Source organism: Asparagus officinalis, chromosome 10 (assembly GCF_001876935.1).
Source record: "Asparagus officinalis chromosome 10, Aspof.V1, whole genome shotgun sequence".
NCBI classification, from domain to species: domain Eukaryota; kingdom Viridiplantae; phylum Streptophyta; class Magnoliopsida; order Asparagales; family Asparagaceae; genus Asparagus; species Asparagus officinalis.
In genome coordinates this window covers 70,823,912-70,845,927 of record NC_033803.1, presented here as the reverse complement: position 1 = coordinate 70,845,927, position 22,016 = coordinate 70,823,912, and the positions used below count along the sequence as shown (strand labels likewise).

General features: G+C 33.9%; 2 protein-coding genes across 9 annotated transcripts; one reads left to right on the top strand and one right to left on the bottom strand.

Annotated features, from left to right (window-relative positions):
- Nucleotides 1,220-11,169, bottom strand: LOC109826128 (uncharacterized protein At4g15970-like). Of its 2 annotated transcripts, none has more exons than XM_020393106.1 (6): nucleotides 10,669-11,169; nucleotides 9,682-10,047; nucleotides 7,596-7,833; nucleotides 2,491-2,737; nucleotides 2,240-2,312; nucleotides 1,220-1,631 (listed from the first exon to the last, which is right to left on the bottom strand). In XM_020393106.1, the coding sequence occupies exons 1-5, from the start codon at nucleotides 10,921-10,923 to the stop codon at nucleotides 2,306-2,308; spliced, it is 1,113 nt and encodes a 370-aa protein (XP_020248695.1). In that variant the 5' UTR covers nucleotides 10,924-11,169; the 3' UTR covers nucleotides 1,220-1,631; nucleotides 2,240-2,305. The 2 variants fall into 2 exon arrangements, with proteins under 2 accessions (XP_020248695.1, XP_020248694.1); XM_020393105.1 differs by having other exon boundaries at nucleotides 2,240-2,372; nucleotides 10,669-11,167.
- Nucleotides 12,692-21,797, top strand: LOC109825044. 7 transcript variants are annotated; one of them, XM_020391735.1, is made up of 8 exons: nucleotides 12,922-13,050; nucleotides 15,063-15,191; nucleotides 17,049-17,095; nucleotides 17,695-17,848; nucleotides 19,616-19,805; nucleotides 20,999-21,128; nucleotides 21,226-21,399; nucleotides 21,496-21,797. In XM_020391735.1, the coding sequence occupies exons 2-8, from the start codon at nucleotides 15,116-15,118 to the stop codon at nucleotides 21,652-21,654; spliced, it is 930 nt and encodes a 309-aa protein (XP_020247324.1). In that variant the 5' UTR covers nucleotides 12,922-13,050; nucleotides 15,063-15,115; the 3' UTR covers nucleotides 21,655-21,797. The 7 variants fall into 7 exon arrangements, with proteins under 7 accessions (XP_020247323.1, XP_020247324.1, XP_020247328.1 ...); XM_020391739.1 differs by having other exon boundaries at nucleotides 15,063-15,196; XM_020391737.1 differs by having other exon boundaries at nucleotides 12,930-13,015.

Here is a 22,016-nt window from a genome sequence, read left to right as displayed (position 1 = left end):
GCTATCGCACCTATAATACAAATATAATTGTAATTTACAATAGAGTTGAATTGTTGTTCTGTGCTTGCAAAAGCTGCAACAAAAAGGAGCATAGAGATGTTAATACGATTATCCAAATTATCAATATCATAGAATCTCCAATGACATAATACGAAGATTAAGCAATCTCTCTTCTTCATGAAGTAAACATATTAAAACAAATACTAACATTATAATCTAAGACAAATTGACAATAAAAAAGACAGTTATTTAGTTCAGATTCTCATGAAAATGACACGGACAAAGCAAATGTAATATTATTTGATGCAATAGAAATTATTATTAGATGCACAATAAAAGAATTCGTTGTAGAGAAAAAAGAGGTGATTTCTAAACTTATTTAAGTAATAAATTAGAAACAAAAAAAATTCGTATATATGAAATAAATATTTATTCTCATTGAAACAAGAAAAATTAAATTTCGTATTTTCAGAAGTTTGTGTTCAACATCAATGAATGGGCCCACGAAAGATAACAGCACAAGAAAATCCAGCTCTAGCCTGGGATGTCACAAATTGATGTAGACTATGAAGATATTACTCTAGAATTGCCCAAAAAAAGATAAAAGGTGGAGAAAGATTGATCTCAACTCAATAAAAAATAAAACAAAAAGAATAAAAGATCTTCTTTTTAAATATGTTATAGAATAGTTAAGATTTTTTGAGTAAAATTAAGAATCTTTAAAATGAATTTTCATGAACTTTTTTAGGTTTTTTATATGCTTATATGGACGTTTATATCATATAAAAGCGTATTAGAGTTAGCATTCAACTTTAGTTTGTAAATTTTTATGAAGTCTATCAACGATTATAAACAAGTTTCATATTCTCTTTAGTTTCGTTCTAGCCCACTTTTAATCAAATATCTTGGATTATTGGCTTTAATTATTCATCTTTCTTTTATAACGTTATTTTTTCAAGTGTTTTCACTTTCGAAACACTATAACTTTCTTAAGTCAAGCCAAGTTTCATGTCGAGCTAAATAACATGAAAATTCAAATTGGATTTGGATTACATTACTTCCTATCAATTCAATTATCAACATATTTAAATTCGGTGTAGCTCATTCAAACTAACATCAAAATAAATAAATAAAAAATAATCACAATGCTAAAGTTTAGATACACGAATGAGCAAAAACTATCATAGTAAAACTGAAGAACAATTTTTAGTAAGGAAATAAATCAAAAATACTTAATAATGGTATTTACCCACATGCATTACATGTGCATAAAACATAGTATATATATACATATGTATTGGATTAATGTATCCACATTTTTGGTATTACCATAGTAACAATATGTTACTTGCAAGTATGTAAAATGCAAGATTGCATCAGGATAATTATTCAACAAATGTAAGAAAAAATTAACCAAAACATAGACAAATAACATGATTTGCATTTAAAGTTTTATTGATCTTGCCGACAACAGACAACATGAGTTACAAAATATTGACAAACAAATTGCTCTTTTCCCTCTTTTGTTTTGCTTTTCTTGCTGTACTCCGATGGGAAGAAAGAATGGGAAGAAAGAATAGCAGTATGATTAAGTGGCATTGCGCTCGCATTGCACCAGTGAAGGTCAGTATCTGCAATTGGAAGAAAAAAAAGATTTGAGATGATATAAGTTAAAAAAGGAACAATATATGATTATAACACGAAGTAAACACAAATGAAGAAAATATTAGCCAATACTTAAGAAGAACAAAGCTTTCAAGGACCAGGACGCATTATAAGAGCAAAGTGAGATCTTACATGAAGCCAACAGAACTACAAAAATGCATGATCATATCCATATAACAGTATTAGAAACGTATTAACCATATAGATGCCAGTAAAGTTAAATCTACGTCTATAAGCTAAAATACCATCATCGTCAATGGTAATATTTGGCAAGAAGGCTGCACAAATATTTAAGCATTTCGCTCGTAACAAGAAGCAAGAAAATGAACTATGCTTGACCTGGTCAATGAATTTCAAGTGAACAGCTGGTTTCAAAATCTTTGTCAAATCTTTTTGGATTAGTATAAGTAATAACCATAACCTAGCCTATAAAGATGGAAAAGGCTTCAGAGTGATGATGCCTTTTCCAATTTAGCTCACATGGAGCCCTTAGCCAAATATCAGTAGCTATATAATTAACTTGATAAATGAAAGTTCTGCAAAGATAATAAGATATTGACTGTTTAAAACTGACCTTCAAGTTCTAGTCTTGCAGATCTCATAGGAAGTATGTACAGTTGAATCGCCAAAAGCATCCGTCTTAATTTCTTCAACAAAAAATCAGTGGCAGGTTCAGGTATTAATTACATTTACGCGGTTATGGAGGGCTGAAAGAAAGTAAAACCATATTAGGGGTTCATTACAAAAGAAACATCGACGATGAATGACCAAAGTTAAAAAAGAAATAAGGCTCATTCATAATAAGTTCAAAGTTTCACATCTTACCTGCAAGATTGTGGTACTCTCCATTGATGCTGCCTTGATTTCTTTACAGATGGTGGCATCGACATAAACCTCCTCCAATCATCAAGCATTACTCCTAAATCATGAATCTTACTACTCAAACCAATACAACAATTTGCATGCATGGTACAAACTTCATTGAAATCTTTGCTTGGTTCACAGATCCCGCCAAAATAATCAGTTCTCAGAAATCTCATTTGTATTCCCAAGTCTTTAGTAAAAGGGTCATGTTTGATGATATTAAGCACATCTTGGTCATGTAGCCCTGGATGATAGTCTCTCGATAGTGCCAAAATTTGTAAAATTCATGTTCTGTTGTTGGATTTGACATAGTTAAATCCTCCATTGGGTGTTTGCTAATCCTAATTCATTGTTTGCTAGAAAGTGATCACAGAAGCCTATCTGAAAAATGCTCCATCTGGAATAGAAATTGTGCATATGGATTTCGCTGACAACATAATATCTGTATCCTGTGAATTAAAAAACCAAACAAACTGAACTATCAGTACTTTACATTGTGAAACTATATTTTATCGGATAGTGCTGCCGTAGAAATTTCTTTTAAATAAAATTATAGGAGTAAAGATTATATACATTAGACAGAATATTCTCCAATAAAGTTTTGCTGCAGAAGCATATGATAGCATGTAAGCTGCATTGCTTTACCAAATTACCAGTCCTATGATGGAGTTATTCCAAGTCATCCCTTATAATAATTATTATTTTAACAAAAGGCAGGTGCTTCATCATAGAGATTTATTGGCTGATCTCTGATCCTAATTTAACCTGCCACTATATATCATAATAATTTATGTTTACTTTCAGTTTATAGATGGCACTAATATTGACCCCATCGCTAGACATTACATCCTTATATCATTGATCATCTTTACTGGACTTACTAAGTGTTTATTATGCTCAAAATTTTTTACTTAAATTAAAACATTTGTCATGATAAAGCTGTTCTTGGATACAAACTTAACTTAAACCGAGATTATCTAATATAATAATAGCTTGGAATTGGAAAATATTTATCACGACACCAGTTCTATAGCATGCAATTCAAATATATATATCTGCAGATATACAAAAAAGAAATGGTGTGGGTGAGTATGTCAAGGTTGGTTGATGTAGATTGTTGATTTAGTTTAAAAACCTTTGCATAAAGTCTCAAGGCAAGTTTGAAGGAGTTGCTGGGTTCAATTTCACCGCTGGTAATTTAAATATGTTAATTTTTACCTATTTATTCTGTCTTTCCAAGAAATTCATCCTCTTCGTATAGGCTTTTCATGTGACCCAGAGGTTTACAAGAGGCAAAATTGTATGATTGATTATATAGATTGTCGGCTCACCATCGATTAGCCGTAAGCATGTTGCAAAGTGCTTAATTGAATACGCTTACAGAAACTAAAACTGAAAGAAGGATCAACTATTATCTAACGTCTAAGTTGCATGAAAACAAGCATGGGTACCAGTGCGGGTGCGGACAGCGGCAAATTGTGAAATATAAGGTACGGGGACATGACTACATTCATATATCGAGATTAAATATTTACATGAGATCATTATTACTTTTTAAATTATTGGCTATTTAAAATCTAAATTCCTATCGTAATTTTAAGTTTCTTTATTATTGTTGATTGTTATAAATTGGAAAATGATGGTTTTTTTAAGCTAGACACTCAACACTCTTTTAAACTATAGTTTTTAACTTGGATATTGATCTTAAACAGCGCTGGACACATGTTCTAACGAGTTTCAAGAATGGACGTGAAGTGTAGGATATATGAACAAGAAGTGTACAACAAGTATTTTAAATCAAACATATATCATATAATTGAGTAAATGTCTAAGTAAATGTATGCATAGTATCCAAGGAGTTGTCCATGAAGTTTGGTACGGGTAAGGTTAGGTAGGCGTGTCGGGTACAAGTACGGCTTCATGATAGATTACGTGGGAAATAGTCTAACGTTAAAAAATCATTATTTCCAATTTACGCACAAATTTCAGAAATCTTCAAAAGTTGGCTGTAGAAAGAGATAGGAGGGATTCCATTTGGGACCAATTTATGAATGCAGGGTAACATGCATACATGGTGAGGTATGGTCTTCTCAACTTAATTAGTGCATCAAAATTTATGAATCAGAGGTAGGTTATGTGAATACATGGTCAGGATGGAACATTAAAGAATGTCCGTGTTGTCAAGATAAAACCTTTTTTTATAAATTTAATAATATAATAATTTACTAAAAAAAATTATTTGAACTTTCTATATGTAACTGCAAGCACTTCCAAATGAACAAATCAAGATCAGAGATGAAAAGAGGCAGTACCGTGAAAATGAAGTTGTATCCGCATTTCAAGAACAACTCTCAAAGAAATCAATCCTCCTGCCACATCATTTTCAGATACCCATCAGTCATGAAAACTTTTCTCTGAAAAATCTACCCCCTCTGGTAACAAGGGAAAAGCAATACGGATGTACGGAGATGGCATCGATCATATTGCTTTCTTATCAGAGCCACCATACCAAATGATCGCAGAAGGTTTCGCATTGCCTTCACCAATGCGGGAAGCTCTCGATGAAAATATCTAAAACTGAATTCGGAGAAGCCGCAAAGCTTCATTTAAAGTGGTAAGGATCACTGTCTTGGTTTCCATGGCTGCCTCCTTTAAACACACTCTCCAGCCTGATTTGCTCTCTTTCCTACACAGTTAAAATAACATCGAGTCGAAACTTCATACAATACGATAATTATTGCTGTAGGATCAATTCGATTCAAGAAATACCTAAATAACTCCATGTTCAAGAAGATTTAAAAAAGTAAAAAATCAACTAAAATCACATTGAAGAAACTGAATACTACAAATGTTTGCTACATTTCCCACTAAAAATCAAATAAATTTCAAGTAAGTATGTGCTCGGCCATCGATGAGTAAGTTTAGAATAAACTACAAATGTTGGCTACTTCCACATGAACACTTTAATTTTACAATTTTCAATTAGCTATTTAGTTGGGCCGAAGCTCCACAACCATATGTTTTTTTCTCCATAACCGGTTCGATATATTGATATTTCCCTAGCTAAACAAACTAATAAACCAGCAACAAAGAAACTAAATATGAAGAGTTATTTTTTTAATCCTAAGTTATGGGTGCTCATGGTCATGGAGAAAGATCTTGAAAAGAACGAAATTTATGGGATTTCAAAGATTGGTGTGAAGTAGGAGAGTCTTTTAAAGAAGCTGCATAATCGATAATAAATTCATTTATCTCGTAGCTCAAATTAAGCTGAAAGAACTAAAATATCAGGTTTGAGGGCGCCCGGATTCAAACCCTCGCCCTCCGAACGTGCTCGATCGATCTCCGGCGAGTCCCCGACCGCCAAGAGCTGGTCGAAGGAGCGGGGCGGCGGCGAGATCGGCACCCGCCGCCTTGTGGAGCACGGCGAGCGGGGCGCGACGCGGCGGCGCGAAGACGCGCGGCCTTGAGCCAGCCGCCGGATCGGGCGGGCTCCGGCGACGTCGACTGTATCTCGGCGACGTGCGGCGAGGGTTGAAGCCGAGGAGACCTCGCCATCAGGTTAGGGTTAGGGTTTGGAGAACTGTACGAACTTTTTGAGGGCGGAGAGACGAGTGTTTGGTGCGAGAGTGGGAGTGAGGGGGAGCTCCTGAAGAGGGCGGCGATTGATTATTTTATTATTATTTTTAAATTGGGCTTTTTGTGTAAAATGATTATTTATGAGCGGCTCCCATGATCTTTGGTAGGAGAGTCGCTTTTGTTTGGTGGGGGGAAAAGGTGGGGTGCAAATTATACTTATAATGTTGTGATTTTTGATAAAATGTATTTTCAAAAAAAAAAAATGCTTGCTAGTTTAGGAAAATTATTCTAGGAGAAGTGTATTATACTTTTAAAATTGATATTAATGAGAATATGTATTATCAGAAATAAGGTTTTTCAGCGAAAGTGGCTTATCCCAAATTATTTCTAAGAATTTAAATTTATAGGGTTCTTGTACAAAGCCACCGCAAATAAATTGTTTTTCTAGAAATCATTAAAAGTTTTCGGGTTTTTTTATAAAACCGCCAATGATGATATACATTGTAAATAAAGAGGCATCAAATCATATTTTTCATCTAAAAAAAAATCTCTGGTGTATGTTTCAAGTAGGGTCCATATTTTTTTTAGTTATATTTTTTTCATCCATTACTTAAGGGCCGCGTTTGTTTGCACGGAAGTAATTATGAAGTAGCTGAAGTAAAAGAATAAATGCCTACTTCTTTTATTTCCAAGCAAAAAAACATGTTGGTTCTTTGAAAAACTTATTTCCATTACTTTCTTAATATGCTTATTGTGGCGTTACCGTGTCATCCTTACTTCCAAAATAGTTTTCCAGTCCTTAATACTCAGAAGTAGCTCGGAAGTAGTTGAAATGCATATTAATTAGGAAATAAATAACTTTTTTATTACTATTTCCTTTATCGGTTACTTCTAACAGATTTTCATTGATAAATTACTTCCTAGTAATATTTCCAATGTTATCAAACAAAAAAGTAAATGAAGAAGTTCTACTTCCATTACTTCTAAAATATACGAAACAAACAAAAAAGTGCTATTTGCACTACTTCCTACTTCATAGTTTTAAAAAGTTACTTTTATAACATATTCTTACTTCTAATACTTCATTATCCAAACGGGGCGCTAAGTTAAACTTCCTCATATTTTTAATTCCTCCAAATTCCTCCTACTTACACACACCGAAAAGGTAGTTAGAATGGATATTTACATTAATTTATATTATTATTTAACGAAATATACATATAAATTAAGATTTGATGGCACATTGTGAACGATGTGTATTATTATAACAATTTTATGAAATACCGAGGATAACTCATGGTTCATTTCCTAAAATAGCCCCTACATTGAATCGAAAATTGAGGTTTCTTATTAAAAAAACCTTTTTAACCCCCCAAGAAAATTAACAAATGTATACGTGGGGGATCCACTCCTCTATAATAATGAGAGGATCGAAGATTCACTATTCACGCTAAAGTAAAAATGCTACATTAAATTATTAGGGTCATGTTTGATGATATTAAGCACATCTTGGTCATGTAGCCCTGGATGATAGTCTCTCGATAAGTGCCAAAATTTGTAAAATTCAATTGTTCTGTTGTTGGATTTGACATAGTTAAATCCTCCATTTGGCTCGTTTGCTAAATCCAATTCATTGTTGCCTAGAAAGTGATCACAGGCTATCTGAAAATCTCCATCTGGATAGAAATGTGGCATTGGATTCCGGAACCACATAATATCTGTATCCTGTGAATTAAAAAAACAAACAAACAACATCAGTACTTTACATGATGAACTATATTTTACGGATAGTGCTGCGTAGAAATTTCTTTAAATAAAATATAGGAGTAAAGATTTATACATTAGACAGAATAATTCTCCAATAAAGTTTTGCTGCAGAAGCATATAGATGCATGTAAGCTGCATTGCTTTACAAATTACAAGTCCTATGATGGAGTTATTCCAAGTCATCCCTTATAATAATTATTATTTTTAACAAAAGGCAGGTGCTTCATCATAGAGATTTATTGGCTGATCTCTGATCCTAATTTAACCTGCCAACTATATATCATAATAAATTATGTTACTTTCAGTTTATGATGCACTAATTGACCCATCGCTAGGACATTACATCCTTATATCATTGATCATCTTTACTGGACTTACTAAGTGTTTATTATGCTCAAAATTTTTTACTTAAATTAAAACATTTGTCATGATAAAACTGTTCTTGGATACAAACTTAAACCGAGATTATCTAATATAATAATAGCTTGGAATTGGAAAAATATTTATCACGACACCAGTTCTATTAGCATGCAATTCAAATATATATATCTGCAGATATACAAACAAAGAAATGGTGTGGGTGAGTTATGTCAACGTTGGTTGATGTAGATTGTTGACTTTAGTTTAAAAACCTTTGCATAAAGTCTCAAGGCAAGTTTGAAGAGTTGCTGGGTTCAATTTCACCGCTGGTAATTTAAATATGTTAATTTTTACCTATTTATTCTGTCTTTCCAAGAAATTCATCCTCTTCGTATAGGCTTTTCATGTGACCCAGAGGTTCACAAGAGCAAAATTGTATGATTGATTATATAGATTGTCGGCTCACCATCGATTAGCGTAAGCATGTTGGCAAAGTGCTTAATTGAATACTTACAGAAACTAAAACTGAAAGAAAGGATCAACTATTATCTAACGTCTAAGTTGCATGAAAACAAGCATGGGTACCAGTGCGGGTGCGGGACACGGCAAATTTGTGAAATATAAGGTACGGGGACATGACTACATTTATATATCGAGATTAATAATTTACATGAGATCATTATTACTTTTTAAATTATGTGCTATTTAAATCTAAATTCCTATCGTATTTTTAAGTTTCTTTTATTATGTTGATTGTTATAAATTGGAAAATGATGGTTTTTTAACTAGACACTCAAACCACTCTTTTAAACTATAGTTTTTAACTTGGATATGATCTTAAACAGCTGGACACATGTCTAACGAGTTTCAAGGAATGGACGTGAAGTGTAGGATATATGACCAAGAAGTGTACAACAAGTATTTTAAATCAAAACATATATCATATAATTGAGTAAATGTCTAAGTAAATGTATGCATATATCCAAGGAGTGTCCATGAAGTTTGGGTACGGGTAAGTGTTAGGTACGTGTCGGGTACAAGTACGGCTTCATGATAGAATTACGTGGGAAAAATAGTCTAACGTTAAAAAATCATTATTTCCAATTTACCACAAATTTCAGAAATCTTCAAAAGTTGGCTTGTAGAAAGAGATAGGAGGGATTCCATTTGGGGACTCAATTTATGAATCAGGGGTAACATGCATACATGGTGAGGTATGGTCTTCTCAACTTATTAGTGCATCAAAATTTATGAATCAAGGTAGGTATGTGAATACATGGTCAGGAATGGAACATTAAAGAATGTCCTGTTTGTCAAGATAAAACCTTTTTTTTATAAATTTAATAATATAATAATTTACTAAAAAAAATTATTTGAACTTTCTATATGTAACTGCAAGCACTTCCAAATGAACAAATCAAGATCAGAGATGAAAAGAGGCAGTACCGTGAAAATGAAGTTGTATCCCATTTCAAGAACAACTCTCAAGAAATCAATCCTCCTCCACATCATTTTCAGATACCCATCAGTCATGAAAACCTTTTCTCCTGAAAAATCTACCCCCTCTGTAACAAGGGAAAAGCAATACGGATGTACGGAGATGCATCGATCATATGCTTTCTTATCCAGAGCCACCATAACCAAATGATCCAGAAGGTTTCGCGTGCCTTCACCAATGCGGAAGCTCTCGATGAAAATATCTAAAACTGAATTCGGAGAAGCCCAAGCTTCATTTAAAGTGGTAAGGATCACTGTCTTGTCTTCCATGGCTGCCTCCTTTAACACACTCTCCAGCCTGATTTGCTCATCTTCCTACCAATTAAAATAACACCAGTCGAAACTTCATACAATAACATAATTATTGCTGTAGGATCAATTCGATTCAAGAAATTAACCTAATAACTCCATAGTAGTCAAGACTTTAAAAAGTAAAAAATCCAACTAAAATCACATGAAGAAACTGAATACTACAAATGTTTGCTACATTTCCAACTAAAAATCCAACTAAAATTTCAAGTAAGTATGTGCTCGCCATCATGAAAGATAAGTTTAGAATACTACAAATGTTTGCTACATTTCCACATGAACACCTTTAATTTTACAATTTTCAAATTACCTTATTTAGTTGGGCCGAAACTCCACAACCCATATGTTTTTTCTCCATAACCGGTTCGATATATTGATATTTCCCAGCTAAACAAACTAATAAACCAGCAACAAAGAAACTAATATGAAGAGTTTTTTTTTAACCTAAGTTATGGGGTGCTCATGGTCATGGGAGAAGATCTTGAAAAGAACGAAATTTATGGGATTTCAAAGATTGGTGTGAAGTAGGAGAGTCTTTTAAAGAAGCTGCATATCGATAATAAATTCATTTATCTCGTAGCTCAAATTAAGCTGAAAGAACTAAAATATCAAGGTTTGAGGGCGCACCGGATCAAAACCCTCGCCCTCCGAACGTGCTCGATCGATCTCCGGCGAGTCCCCGACCGCCAAGAGCTGGTCGAAGGAGCGGGGCGGCGGCGAGATCGGCACCGCCGCCTTGTGGAGCACGGCGAGCGGGAGCGCGACGGCGGCGGCGAAGAGCGCGGCCTTGAGCCACCGCCGGATCGGGCCGGGCTCCGGCGACGTCGACTTGTATCTCGGCGACGTGCGGCGAGGGGTTGAGACCCGAGGAGACCTCGCCATCAGGGTTAGGGTTAGGGTTTTGGAGAACTGTACGGAACTTTTTGAGGGCGAGAGACGAGTGTTTGGTGCGAGAGTGGGAGTGAGGGGGGAGCTCCTGAAGAGGGCGGCGATTGATTATTATTATTATTATTTTTAAATTGGGCTTTTTGTGTAAAATGATTATTTATGAGGGCTCCCATGATCTTGGTAGGAGAGTCGCTTTTTGTTTGTGGGGGAAAAGGTGGGGTGCAAATTATACTTATAATGTTGTGATTTTTGATAAAATGTATTTATCAAAAAAAAAATGCTTGCTAGTTTAGGAAAATTATTCTGAGGAGAAGTGTATTATACTTTTAAAATTGATATTAATGAGAATATGTATTATCAGAAATAAGGTTTTTCAGCGAAAGTGGCTTATCCCAAATTATTTCTAAGAATTTAAATTTATAGGGTTTCTTGTACAAAGCCACCGCAAATAAATTGTTTTTCTAGAAAATCATTAAAAGATTTTCGGGTTTTTTTATAAAACCGCCAATGATGATATACATTGTAAATAAAGAGGCATCAAATCATATTTTTCATCTAAAAAAAATCTCTGGTGTATCTTCAAGTAGGGTCCATATTTTTTTTAGTTATATTTTTTTCATTCCATTACTTAAGGGCCCGTTTGTTTGCACGGAAGTAATTATGAAGTAGCTGAAGTAAAAGAAGTAAATGCTACTTCTTTTATTTCCAAGCAAAAAAACATGTTTGGTTCTTTGAAAAACTTATTTCCATTACTTTCTTAAATGCTTATGTGGCGCTTACGTGTCATCCTTACTTCCAAAATAGTTTTCCAATCCTTAATACTCAGAAGTAGCTCGGAAGTAGTTGAAATGCATATTAATTAGGAAATAAATAACTTTTTTATTACTATTTCCTTTATCGGTTACTTCTAACAGATTTTCATTGATAAAATTACTTCCTAGTAATATTTCCAAATGTTATCCAAACAAAAAAAGTAAATGAAGAAGTTCTACTTCCATTACTTCTAAAAATATACGAAACAAACAAAAAAGTGCTATTTGCACTACTTCCTACTTCATAGTTTTAAAAGTTACTTTTATAACATATTTCTTACTTCTAATACTTCCATTATCCAAACGGGGCCTAAGTTAAACTTCCTCATATTTTTAATTCCCTCCAAATTCCTCCTACTTACACACACCGAAAAGGTAGTTAGAATGGATATTTACATTAATTTATATTATTATTTAACGAAATATACATATAAATTAAGATTTGATGGCACATTGTGAACGATGTGTATTATCATAACAATTTTATGAAAACCGAAAACTTCATGGTGATTTCCTAAAATACCCCTACATTGAATCGAAAATTGAGGTTTCTTATTAAAAAAACCTTTTTAACCCCCCAAGAAAATTAACAAATGTATACGTGGGGGATCTACTCCTCTATAATAATGAGAGGATCGAAGATTCACTATTCACGCTAAAGTAAAAATGCTACATTAAATTATTGTAGTATTATTACTGTAGTACATGTGAGCTATAGTTTTAGTATTATTATTATAACTCAGACGAGATACTGTAGCATTTAAAAAAATATTACTACAGCACTTATAAAAATATAAAAATTTGTAATAAATACAAAATTAGTGAAGCAGAAAAAAAAAAATGAACATCGTGCTTTGGACGGGTGCACAATAGTAATAATAATGCCAAACGATGGTAGCCCATTGGGCCAAACGACGATGGCTGATACATATATTTCAGGTCACTTCTTTCAGCGGCCTCAAAATTTAGGGCGCAACGAGGGTTTAAGATCGGCCGAAAATTTCCCCTCTCCCTCCCCTTTCGTTGCCCCTCAATTCAAAAATTTATTGGCGAATCAATCAAAAGAAGCAAACTTTGAGAGCAATGGCGAACGAGAAGGAAGAAGAACAGGTACAAGCTCAAGCAGAAAAGGAGAAGGAAGAAGAAGAAGCGCTAGGGTTAGGGCGAGGAGAGAAGAGGGAGGAGGATGAGGAATTGAAGCCATGGGAGCAGCACTCAGCGGTGATCAGCATCCCTCGATACGATTACAAAGCTCCGTCTTCGATTCTCGAGAGGTCGCACTCTGGGTTTCTCATCACTTGCCCTATCAGTAAAAAATCTTAATCTTTTTCTCTCCTTTGCTTCCAGTTACTTTCATCTGATTAATTTTAGGGATTTTCGTTTATTAGACCCGAATATAGAAAATTAAAAACCGGATGTATTGTCGTGATTATAGAATGTAGAAATTCAAAACAATTGGCTGGCTATTATGTTGAATTTTGGTGTGGTTGCATGGAATTTGAAGTTCAAAGGGAAGCACGTGATAATTAATTTTTTAGTATAGGAATTAATCATTGCTCGCATTTTTTTAGGAAGGAACCATGGAAACATTTTTGTCGTTAAGTGTACTTTAGTCATCAGTAATTGCATGATGATTGTCCTCCTGAAATAGCTTGTCAGAAATGCAGAAACATGCTAAATTAAGTGCCGTATGGAATTAAGCGCCTTACAGAATAAAGGCCCACTTTGGAAAGGTCACTCATCATGAAATTGAATCCTAAACCGAACTCCAGCTTTGGAACAAATCTTAAGCCAGAACCCGGTATCACACCACTTTGGCTGACTTTTTGCTTCCAAAATGTCACCCGATATATCGGGAAAATCACAATGTATTGGGGACTCAGGAAGAATTTCCCAAAAGCTATAAACAATAGGTAATATCTTTCTCGTTGTGGCAACCCTTAAATCAACGTCTTGGCACATGTTGGGACCAATGTTTAAATATTGATACTATGAACTCTCAATTTTCTGATGGTAGACGCTATAGTGTCTGCAGCAAAGACTGAGACGAAGGCAGAGGCGAAGCCTGCCTTCGCTGAGGTAATCTTTGGCAATAACGTATATCAAAAACTATGTGGAAATAATTACCTACAGTGGAAGCGGGTGATTGAGGTCTATATAGCCAGTTGTGGGAAGAGTATTCATCTGTCAGAAGATCCTCCTTCTCCACCTACCGCGACTTGGACACAGGACGATGCTATCTGACTATATGAGATCTTGAATACTATGGAGGTTCGCATTCAGGACTTGGTGCTTTATTGCGAGACGGTCAAGGAGGTATGGACCTTTCTGGTAGAACTTATCATGTCATTCAAAAGCTCTTCCGCACCAAGATGGAAGAACTTATGCTAGAGCAGTATTATAGTAACTTCAACTGTTTGGCAGAGGAGTTACGTTAATCTTTCCTATCACATCTGATGTCAATCAGATGCAGAAACACTGGAACCAATTAATGATACTGGCATTTTTAGGCGGTCTTGATGATATATATTCTCTTGCACGAGCACATGTACTTGCAGCTCCGCCATTAACTCCTTTCCAGAGACCTACCTCTTTTTGAAAAATGTAGTTCCTTTAGCATATTCAAGCACTTCTATTTCACTATCGAGTAGATCTTCTCTTGCAGCTTATGGGAGGCAGACAGGAGGACGTGGTGGCAGTAGTCGCAGAGAGGGTTAGGGAGGTAGTTGATAGGGGCAGACTGGTACTCATAGTGGACGAAGTGAAGGCTTTGTGCTTTATTGCTATTACTGCATAGAGTTTGGCCATACGATGTACTGATGCCCCATTTTGCAAGGCAAACATGTCAGGAGTGCCTAGTAGCTACGCCCTAGGATAAGCAACCTGTTTTTTGGAGCATACCGAATGATAAGCAGACTAGATGTTTGTTTGAGTAGGTTCAGTTATTTCAACAGTTTCAGAGTGCACAAGCCCAATCTTCCTTTGCCATGACTACTTTAGCCTAGATAGGTAATCCTACTGCTTGTCTTTTATTGACCATGTCTCGCATTTGGGTCATAGATTTAGGGGCGACTAGTCATATGATTGGAAACAAAGGTGTCCTATTTACTCTTATAGCTACTTCTTTACTCCTTCGATTATATTGGTAGATGATTCTAGGACACCTGTACATGGTATTAGCACTTCTTGCACCACAACGATTTTTCTTTTATCTTCTGCTCTTTACCTACCTCGTTTCCCTTTCAATCTATGACCATAAGTATGATTACTAAGGTTTCAAACGGCTCAAATAACATTATTTCCCACATGTTGTATTTTTAGGAGCTTGGAATGAGGAGGACGATTGGCACATGACGTGAGCGAAATTATCCTATATGTTGAAGTTAACATCCAACCAAGCAATCTGTACCAGTTCAATACTTCAATGCCAGCTTTGGACAAGCACTGTTGGTTTGGTCATTCTTCTCTAGATGTGCTTAAACTTTTGGTACCTAGGTCATGTTTAGAACTTAGTGTGTGAGTCGTATCAGCTGAGGAAACACTGTCGTGCATCTTACTCCAGTTGAGTCAATAAGAAGGCCAATAGCTTATTTGATTTAGTCCATCAAAATATATGGGGACCATGTATTGTCATTTCTAAACTTCGTTTCTAATATTTGTTAGTTTTGTTGATGATTTTTCTTGAGTGACTTGGAACTATCTCATGAAATCTCAATCCGAAGTATTCTTTATCGTTAATTATTTTGTTATAAATAAAAAATCAATTGGATATTTCTATTAGACTTTAGGATCTCACAATACTAAAGAATAATTTGATTCATGTTTTATTGAGTTTGCGAAACAAAATAGAATTTTGCACCAATCTTCATGTGTTTATACACCTCAATGGAATGGAATGAAGTTGCAGAACGTTAGAATAGACACTTGAAATTGCTTGAACTCTCTTGCTTCATAGACTTGTCCCGAAGATTTTTTGGAGTGATGTTGTTTAATTAATTGTATGCCTTCCACTATTTTAGAAAACGAAATTCCATAGTTTGTTTTATATCCTGACATTGAGTGTTTCCCTCTACCTCCAAAAATACATGGGTCACCGTGTTTCATTCATGACCATAATCCTTAGAAAACTAAACTTGATGCTATAAGAGGCTAGATTCAAGAAGGGCATTATTCTATCATAAAGAAAGTATGTACTTGATATGCTATCATAGGCTAGAAGCTGACTTATAAGAGAATTTGATTCGCCGATGGATGTGCATACTAGGTTGCATGTGAGCAGGGGGATCACTTTGTTGTAATTGTTAGCCAGTAGTAAGGATACTTAGAAACTTGAAGAAAGCTCCAAGGAAGGAACCTCTCTACTCATTTGGTGGAGATACTAGAGTGGTTGGAATTTTGGATGTAGATTGGGCAAGACTGCCTGCTTATAGATGATCTACTACAGGATATTGTGTCTTCCTTAGAGTGAATCTTGTGTGTTGTTTCCCGGTCTAGTGCTGAGTCATAATATCATGTGATGGCGAATGTGACTTGCAAGTTAGTCTAGGTTAGAGATTCATTGATGCAGATTGGGTCCTATAAACTTATATGGTGATAACAAGGCTACTATCCACGTTGCTGAGAACCTCGTGTTTCATGAGAGGTCAGAATACATTGTGGTCGATTGTCGCGTTATATGAGAGAAGATAGATGATGGAGTCATTACCACAAAACATGTATCTTAAGAGAATAAGTTGGCAGATCTCTTTACAAAACCTCTTAGAAAAACACAGGTGGATTTTATTCATGACAAGCTAGACATTTATGATATATATTAAGGGGAGAGGGAGGGAGGGAGGGACTAATATTTGTACTTCCTTGGCATTTTGAGATGAACCAAACCTGAAACATAATATGTTACTATATGAATGTGAAGAAGAGTGAAGGATTGCAAAAATTGCCTTGGTTTTTGATATATTTATCCTTGCCTTTTTGAACATGAACCCCCACCAAAAAAAATCTAGTGTATAATTTCCATTTTCCTAACATTAGATATTTTGGTATAACACTATTTAATTTCTGAAATTCGCCTTGTTTTCTTTTGCAACTATTCTTTCTTTTTCATAAGTGGTCCTTAGATCGTGGCATTGCTTTTATACCTTGTATCATATGTTAGCAACTGCATCTTTCTCCTCTTATTATTCTAAGCTTTATGAATTCCAGCTCTCAAATTCTTAAGTTTTGCCAAACTTATTTCTTCCAAGCTTTCTTGTTCTTTTTTATTGTCAAAAGTTATGGCTATGATGTATGTCTTTCTTACTCTTTCAGAACGAGAGAAAAGTGCCACCAAGGAGGCGATATCTGTTCTTGAAAAGGTTTACAATTGCTTTCTTTCACGTAATGTTCATGCTTGTTTTGCTCTGAATTTATTAATAATTTGATTAAGTGAGACCAATCAGATTGGTATATTGGCTTGAAATATTTGTCATTTAACTTATTTGAACTTTACATTAGCCTTGGAACTGAATAATCTTACTGCATGGATATCAAGATCAGCATAGTCACTGACATTTCATATATTTTATATCTAGATCTAGATTTCCTTTAAAACAATTTCCTATGAGCGGAAGCCCATACTAGGTTGTCTGTCTCTGAAAGCTATCAGTTTGTCCCATTCATATCTCTCCCACCACCAAACCCCCCTCAACACACACAACCACCCCACCCCCCATAAGGAAAAAGAAGAGAAGAACTATCTTATGTACCTCATTAGTTGACTCTTTAAGCACCTAGCTGTAGTTATGACACTCTATTATTCATTTTCTAGCAGTGTTACCGAGTCATGGGACATGGGACAAATGTATGACATGAATTTGTGATTTTTCTTTCATGGGACACGGAGTCCAACTGTCCAAGTTTCATGTGATCTTGCATTTCTTGATGATGATACCTTGAATTTGTGATTTTTCTGCAGTTTGTCAGCTCTATGTATAGTAACAACCGTCCAACATTGGGATCTTGTAATGCAAGAACTGTTACAAAAAAGAGGAAAACTTTTTCAGAGGAAACAAATACGGAAAATATTGAAAAGACACAAAGGAATGGAGCTGATAGTGCAAAGGCTTTTGGTAAGTATTAGGTTTTATGCACGTGCAATGCACGTGGTTAAATATCATGATTAAATATATTTGATTTATTTCCTTACTAAAACTTGTTACTCGGTTTCACTTTGATGGTTTTTGCTTACTTATATCTCTAAACTTTAGCATTGTAATTATTTATTTTCTTTAATGTTTGTTTAAAACTTTAAATGAACTACACCCAATTTGAATTTTCGTATTGATAATTGAATTGACAAGAAATAAATGTAATCCAAAATCAATTTGAATTATCATGTCATTGAGACCGACATGAAACCAAGCTTGACCTGAGAAAGTATAGCATTGCAAAAGTGAAAAACACTTCAGAAAATAGAGTTCTAAAAGGAAAATAAATAATTAAAGCTTATCAGACAAGATGATTGGTCACAAGTGGGCTAAAATGACACAAAATATAATTTAGAGTTTGTTCCTAATCCTTAATAAACTTTAAAAAAATCATAAACTAAAGATTAATGCTAAATCTAATACACTTTTATATAATGAAAGCATCCACATAAGCATATAAAAGTACTAATTTTTTTATGAAAATCCCTTCTAAAGATTCCTAATTTACTCAAAAATAACTATTCTATAAATTATTCAGAAAATAGTGCATTTCAGTCCTTATGTTTTAATTTTTATTGAGACGTTATCAATCCTTTTCCACCTTTATCTTTTTCGATAAAACCAGACTACTTTTAGATGCCAAAAAGGATAGTAAAACCTTAAATTAAAAGTTAAAATTACATATCTTAATGAAAGAATATCAAAGAACTACTTTTTTTCTATGTTTTGAAATTTTCGTGATTTTTTCGTGATTTTGAATTTTTAAGGGTGTGTTTTGCAAACTTTAAAACTTTGAGTTTTTTTAAAAATTAAATTTTAAGTTAGGTGCTTGTAATTTTCATGTTTCATGTGGTGGTAGTAAGTTTTCAAATGTCAAAATATTTCTTGCAACTTTGAATTTTGAGGGTATTTTTCACAGTTATTGAAACTTTGAATTTTTTGTTGCAAAATTTAAATTTTTAGCGGCCTGCTGATAATTTTGAGATTTGATATGTATTGGTTATAAGTTTTTAAAATTTAGGGTTTTCTGTCTTTTTTTATTTTCGAAAGAGTTTTTTATAATTTTTATAACTTTAAGTTTATTTTTTTACAAATTTTAATTTTTTAATGCATGATGGTAATTCCTTGAATTCATCTTTGTTGTTTGCAAGTTTTGAAATTTTAGAATTTTAGAGTATTTTTTTTATTATTTGAACATGTTTTTATCGTTTTTAAAATATTGAGGGTTTCATGTTTATTGTTTTAAGTTTTGAAACGTCTAGACGTTTTGTGTAATTTTAAACTTTTAAGGATAGTTTTGTGCAATTTTTAAAACTTTTTGGGGTTTTTTTTGTAATACTTCATATATTATAGCATATTAATCTTTAAATTATTGACCTCCAAGTTGTTCACATGAGATTAGGATAAGATATAATTATGATTATAACAGATTAAAATTTAAATAAAATATTAAAAATAGTCAAGGGTAATATTGACCATGTAATATAATTATGATTATAACAGATTAAATTTTAAATGAAATATTAAAAATAGTCAAGGGTAATATTGACCATGTAAAGATTTTCCTAAACTCGTACTTTTAAAGGGAGTATGATGTTTGCCATGGATGTGCAAAATGTCTAAATTTAGAAGACTAAGCATAGCTAGCGCTAAACCTCTGTATATCTGATTGTATTTCTTTATAAACAGGTGAGCTTGTAGAAAATGTTAGTTCGGAGGTCAGTATGAACGTCGGAAGTAGTCTGTCACTCTCTCTGGTTAAATTAACAGGAAGTGGGTTGCTGCTCTTTACATTTACAAGTAATAGCTTCCGCCATGTTGTTGGTGTTCTATCAAATATTCTTCAAGCTCTTGGATCTGGTGATTTGAAGCGACCCCTGTAAGTTACCGTCTCTTTTTATACTCATGTATATATGCAAGACTATTTGTCAGTTGCGAGTTCCATTTAGTTTTTCATTATGCACTCTTTTCCATTCTTTTGCAAGTTATGCTGGTCTGCTAATCATCAACTCTAGTAAAGAGTTGTTTTTGATGTCCAATACTACTTTGATACTATCTAATGATGATTAATGAAAGCAAAATATCTCTGTGGATAGGATCATTATTGATCAAATTTTCACTTTTATGTTTTGAAACTCGCATTAAGCATGTAACTTTAAAAATATTAACTTGTTGACTCAAGTTATAATCTCATTTTTATTTAGTTTATTGTTCTCACTTATGCTTATTTTAGCTTTCAAGTGCATTCTTGTTAGATGAACATATGCTACTTTCTGGTGCTTCTGTAATTATTTTGTAGGTTAATGTAAAAGATATATGTTTATGTTCATTTCTGATCTTTATGCACACTTTTATGTGCTCCATAGATCCAGCTTTCAAATGTGAAGAGCATATTAATAAGACATCTATTCGAGGCCCTGAGCTACAGCTCTCCATTTATACAAGCCTATTTCTACTATTTAATTAAATATTCATCTGCCTTGTCTCTTCAAAAATGAGATTGGTTTTGAATGCAAGTTTATGTCAATATTTTATGCTGCTGATAATTTAAGAATTTATTTATTTGCATGATCACTGCAAGAAAAAGAGTTTCCCTTGTGAACATTATGACCTCTAATACTATGATAATATAGTGTCTCTTGATCCATTAATACACAACTGAAGCTTTCGCATATAGTGAAAAATGGCAAAGGAAGGTGGTGTAGGCAGTTATGTCTGGATATTAAGTGCACCTTTTGGAGTATTTAGAAGATGTAATTCTAAATTCTAATTACTACATCCTCTAGAGTATCTTATCTACTCGTAAATCCCTTCCAAACAAGACTTGAACTGCACGATATCTTCAGTATGACCGTGAATATGTAAGTGTATTCTCCTCTAAATTCAACCTATTAGTACTTTATACAAGTATCGTCATCAGCTAACGTTATGTTACCTACTTGCGAAAATCAAAGTTCTTGGGTTCAGACTGCTGCTTTCTTTAGTCACAGAGAATCATTCATGTTCTCCACCCTTCCTTACCTGTAATCCAATTTTCCATTCTGAATCAAATGTGATTATTTCTTTCAACAGCTGGTGTAATCGCATATTTCCTATTCAGGAAACCTGTGTTTTAACGGAGAAGAACCTACAGACAGTCGTATCAAAGCTTGTCCAAGAGTACTTGGGCAAGGAACAAGAGAGTCTTGAAAGGCCCATTAAGGTGAAATCGTAGCTGTGCAAGTGGAAAACGAAAAGTTATTCTGTTTCTATTTAAAAAATTGTTTCTTGCTCTCTCATAACGGTATTCTCGATTCCAGTTTGCAGTGGCATATAACAGGAGAGGCGTCGAGGAGATAGAAACGAAGAATTCAAAATCCGCAACAGATTCCAAAATACCACTTTTATTGGATCGAGAAAGCTGCTTTAAGATTGTGGCTGGAGCATTTAAAGATGTCGCGAAGAACTCGGTTGTCGATCTCAAATCTCCTGAGGTGGTCCCTTCCGACCTCACCTTCTTCATTCCGTTCTCGGAAACATAATTATTATCCTATATAGCTTCATCAAAGTTTTTATGGTAATAATTTCAGGTGGCGGTGATTGTTGAACTACTTCCTCTATCAGGAGTACCCAATGAATCTGTAGTAGCCGGAGTGTCTATTCTCCCACATGAGCTGATTGCTACCAAGCCAAGGCTTTGCGTCAAACCTCTGGTTTCAGATACAAAGGCAACAAACAAAAGGAATTGAGAAGAGAGATTCTTCTCAGTTACAGGAGATTTTGCTTTTGTTTTTGTTTCTGAGTATTATGATACTATTATGGAACTTTATGACATAATTATATGATACTATTATGGAATTGAGCATACCTATTTTGTTTTATGTTTTTCAAATTTTTTTTGTTCGGTGCAAAATAATGAAATGACATATATAGTAATATAAATTTTTAACAATTATGATTTTGTTTAAATGAATAAATTGTATGATAAAAATGTGTATAAAGAATTATATGATTAATTACTATAGTTTGGATAATTGTTATAATTTATTCATAATTTATTAAAATAATTATAACATATTAGATAATTTCTTCTTTTTAAAGATAATAATAT

Excerpts from the sequence above, each read along its gene's own strand:
- LOC109826128 (XM_020393105.1), bottom strand. The coding sequence starts at position 10,923 with ATGGCGAGGTCTCCTCGGGTCTCAACCCCTCGCCGCACGTCGCCGAGA. Across the intron at positions 10,048-10,668 it reads AGGGCGAGGGTTTTGATCCG|GAAGATGAGCAAATCAGGCT; the intron begins GTGCGCCCTCAA and ends TTTAATTGGTAG. Across the intron at positions 7,834-9,681 it reads GATACAACTTCATTTTCACG|GATACAGATATTATGTGGTT; the intron begins GTACTGCCTCTT and ends TTTAATTCACAG.
- LOC109825044 (XM_020391734.1), top strand. The coding sequence starts at position 12,825 with ATGGCGAACGAGAAGGAAGAAGAACAGGTACAAGCTCAAGCAGAAAAG. Across the intron at positions 17,096-17,694 it reads CGATATCTGTTCTTGAAAAG|TTTGTCAGCTCTATGTATAG; the intron begins GTTTACAATTGC and ends ATTTTTCTGCAG. Across the intron at positions 19,806-20,998 it reads GGTGATTTGAAGCGACCCCT|CTGGTGTAATCGCATATTTC; the intron begins GTAAGTTACCGT and ends TTCTTTCAACAG.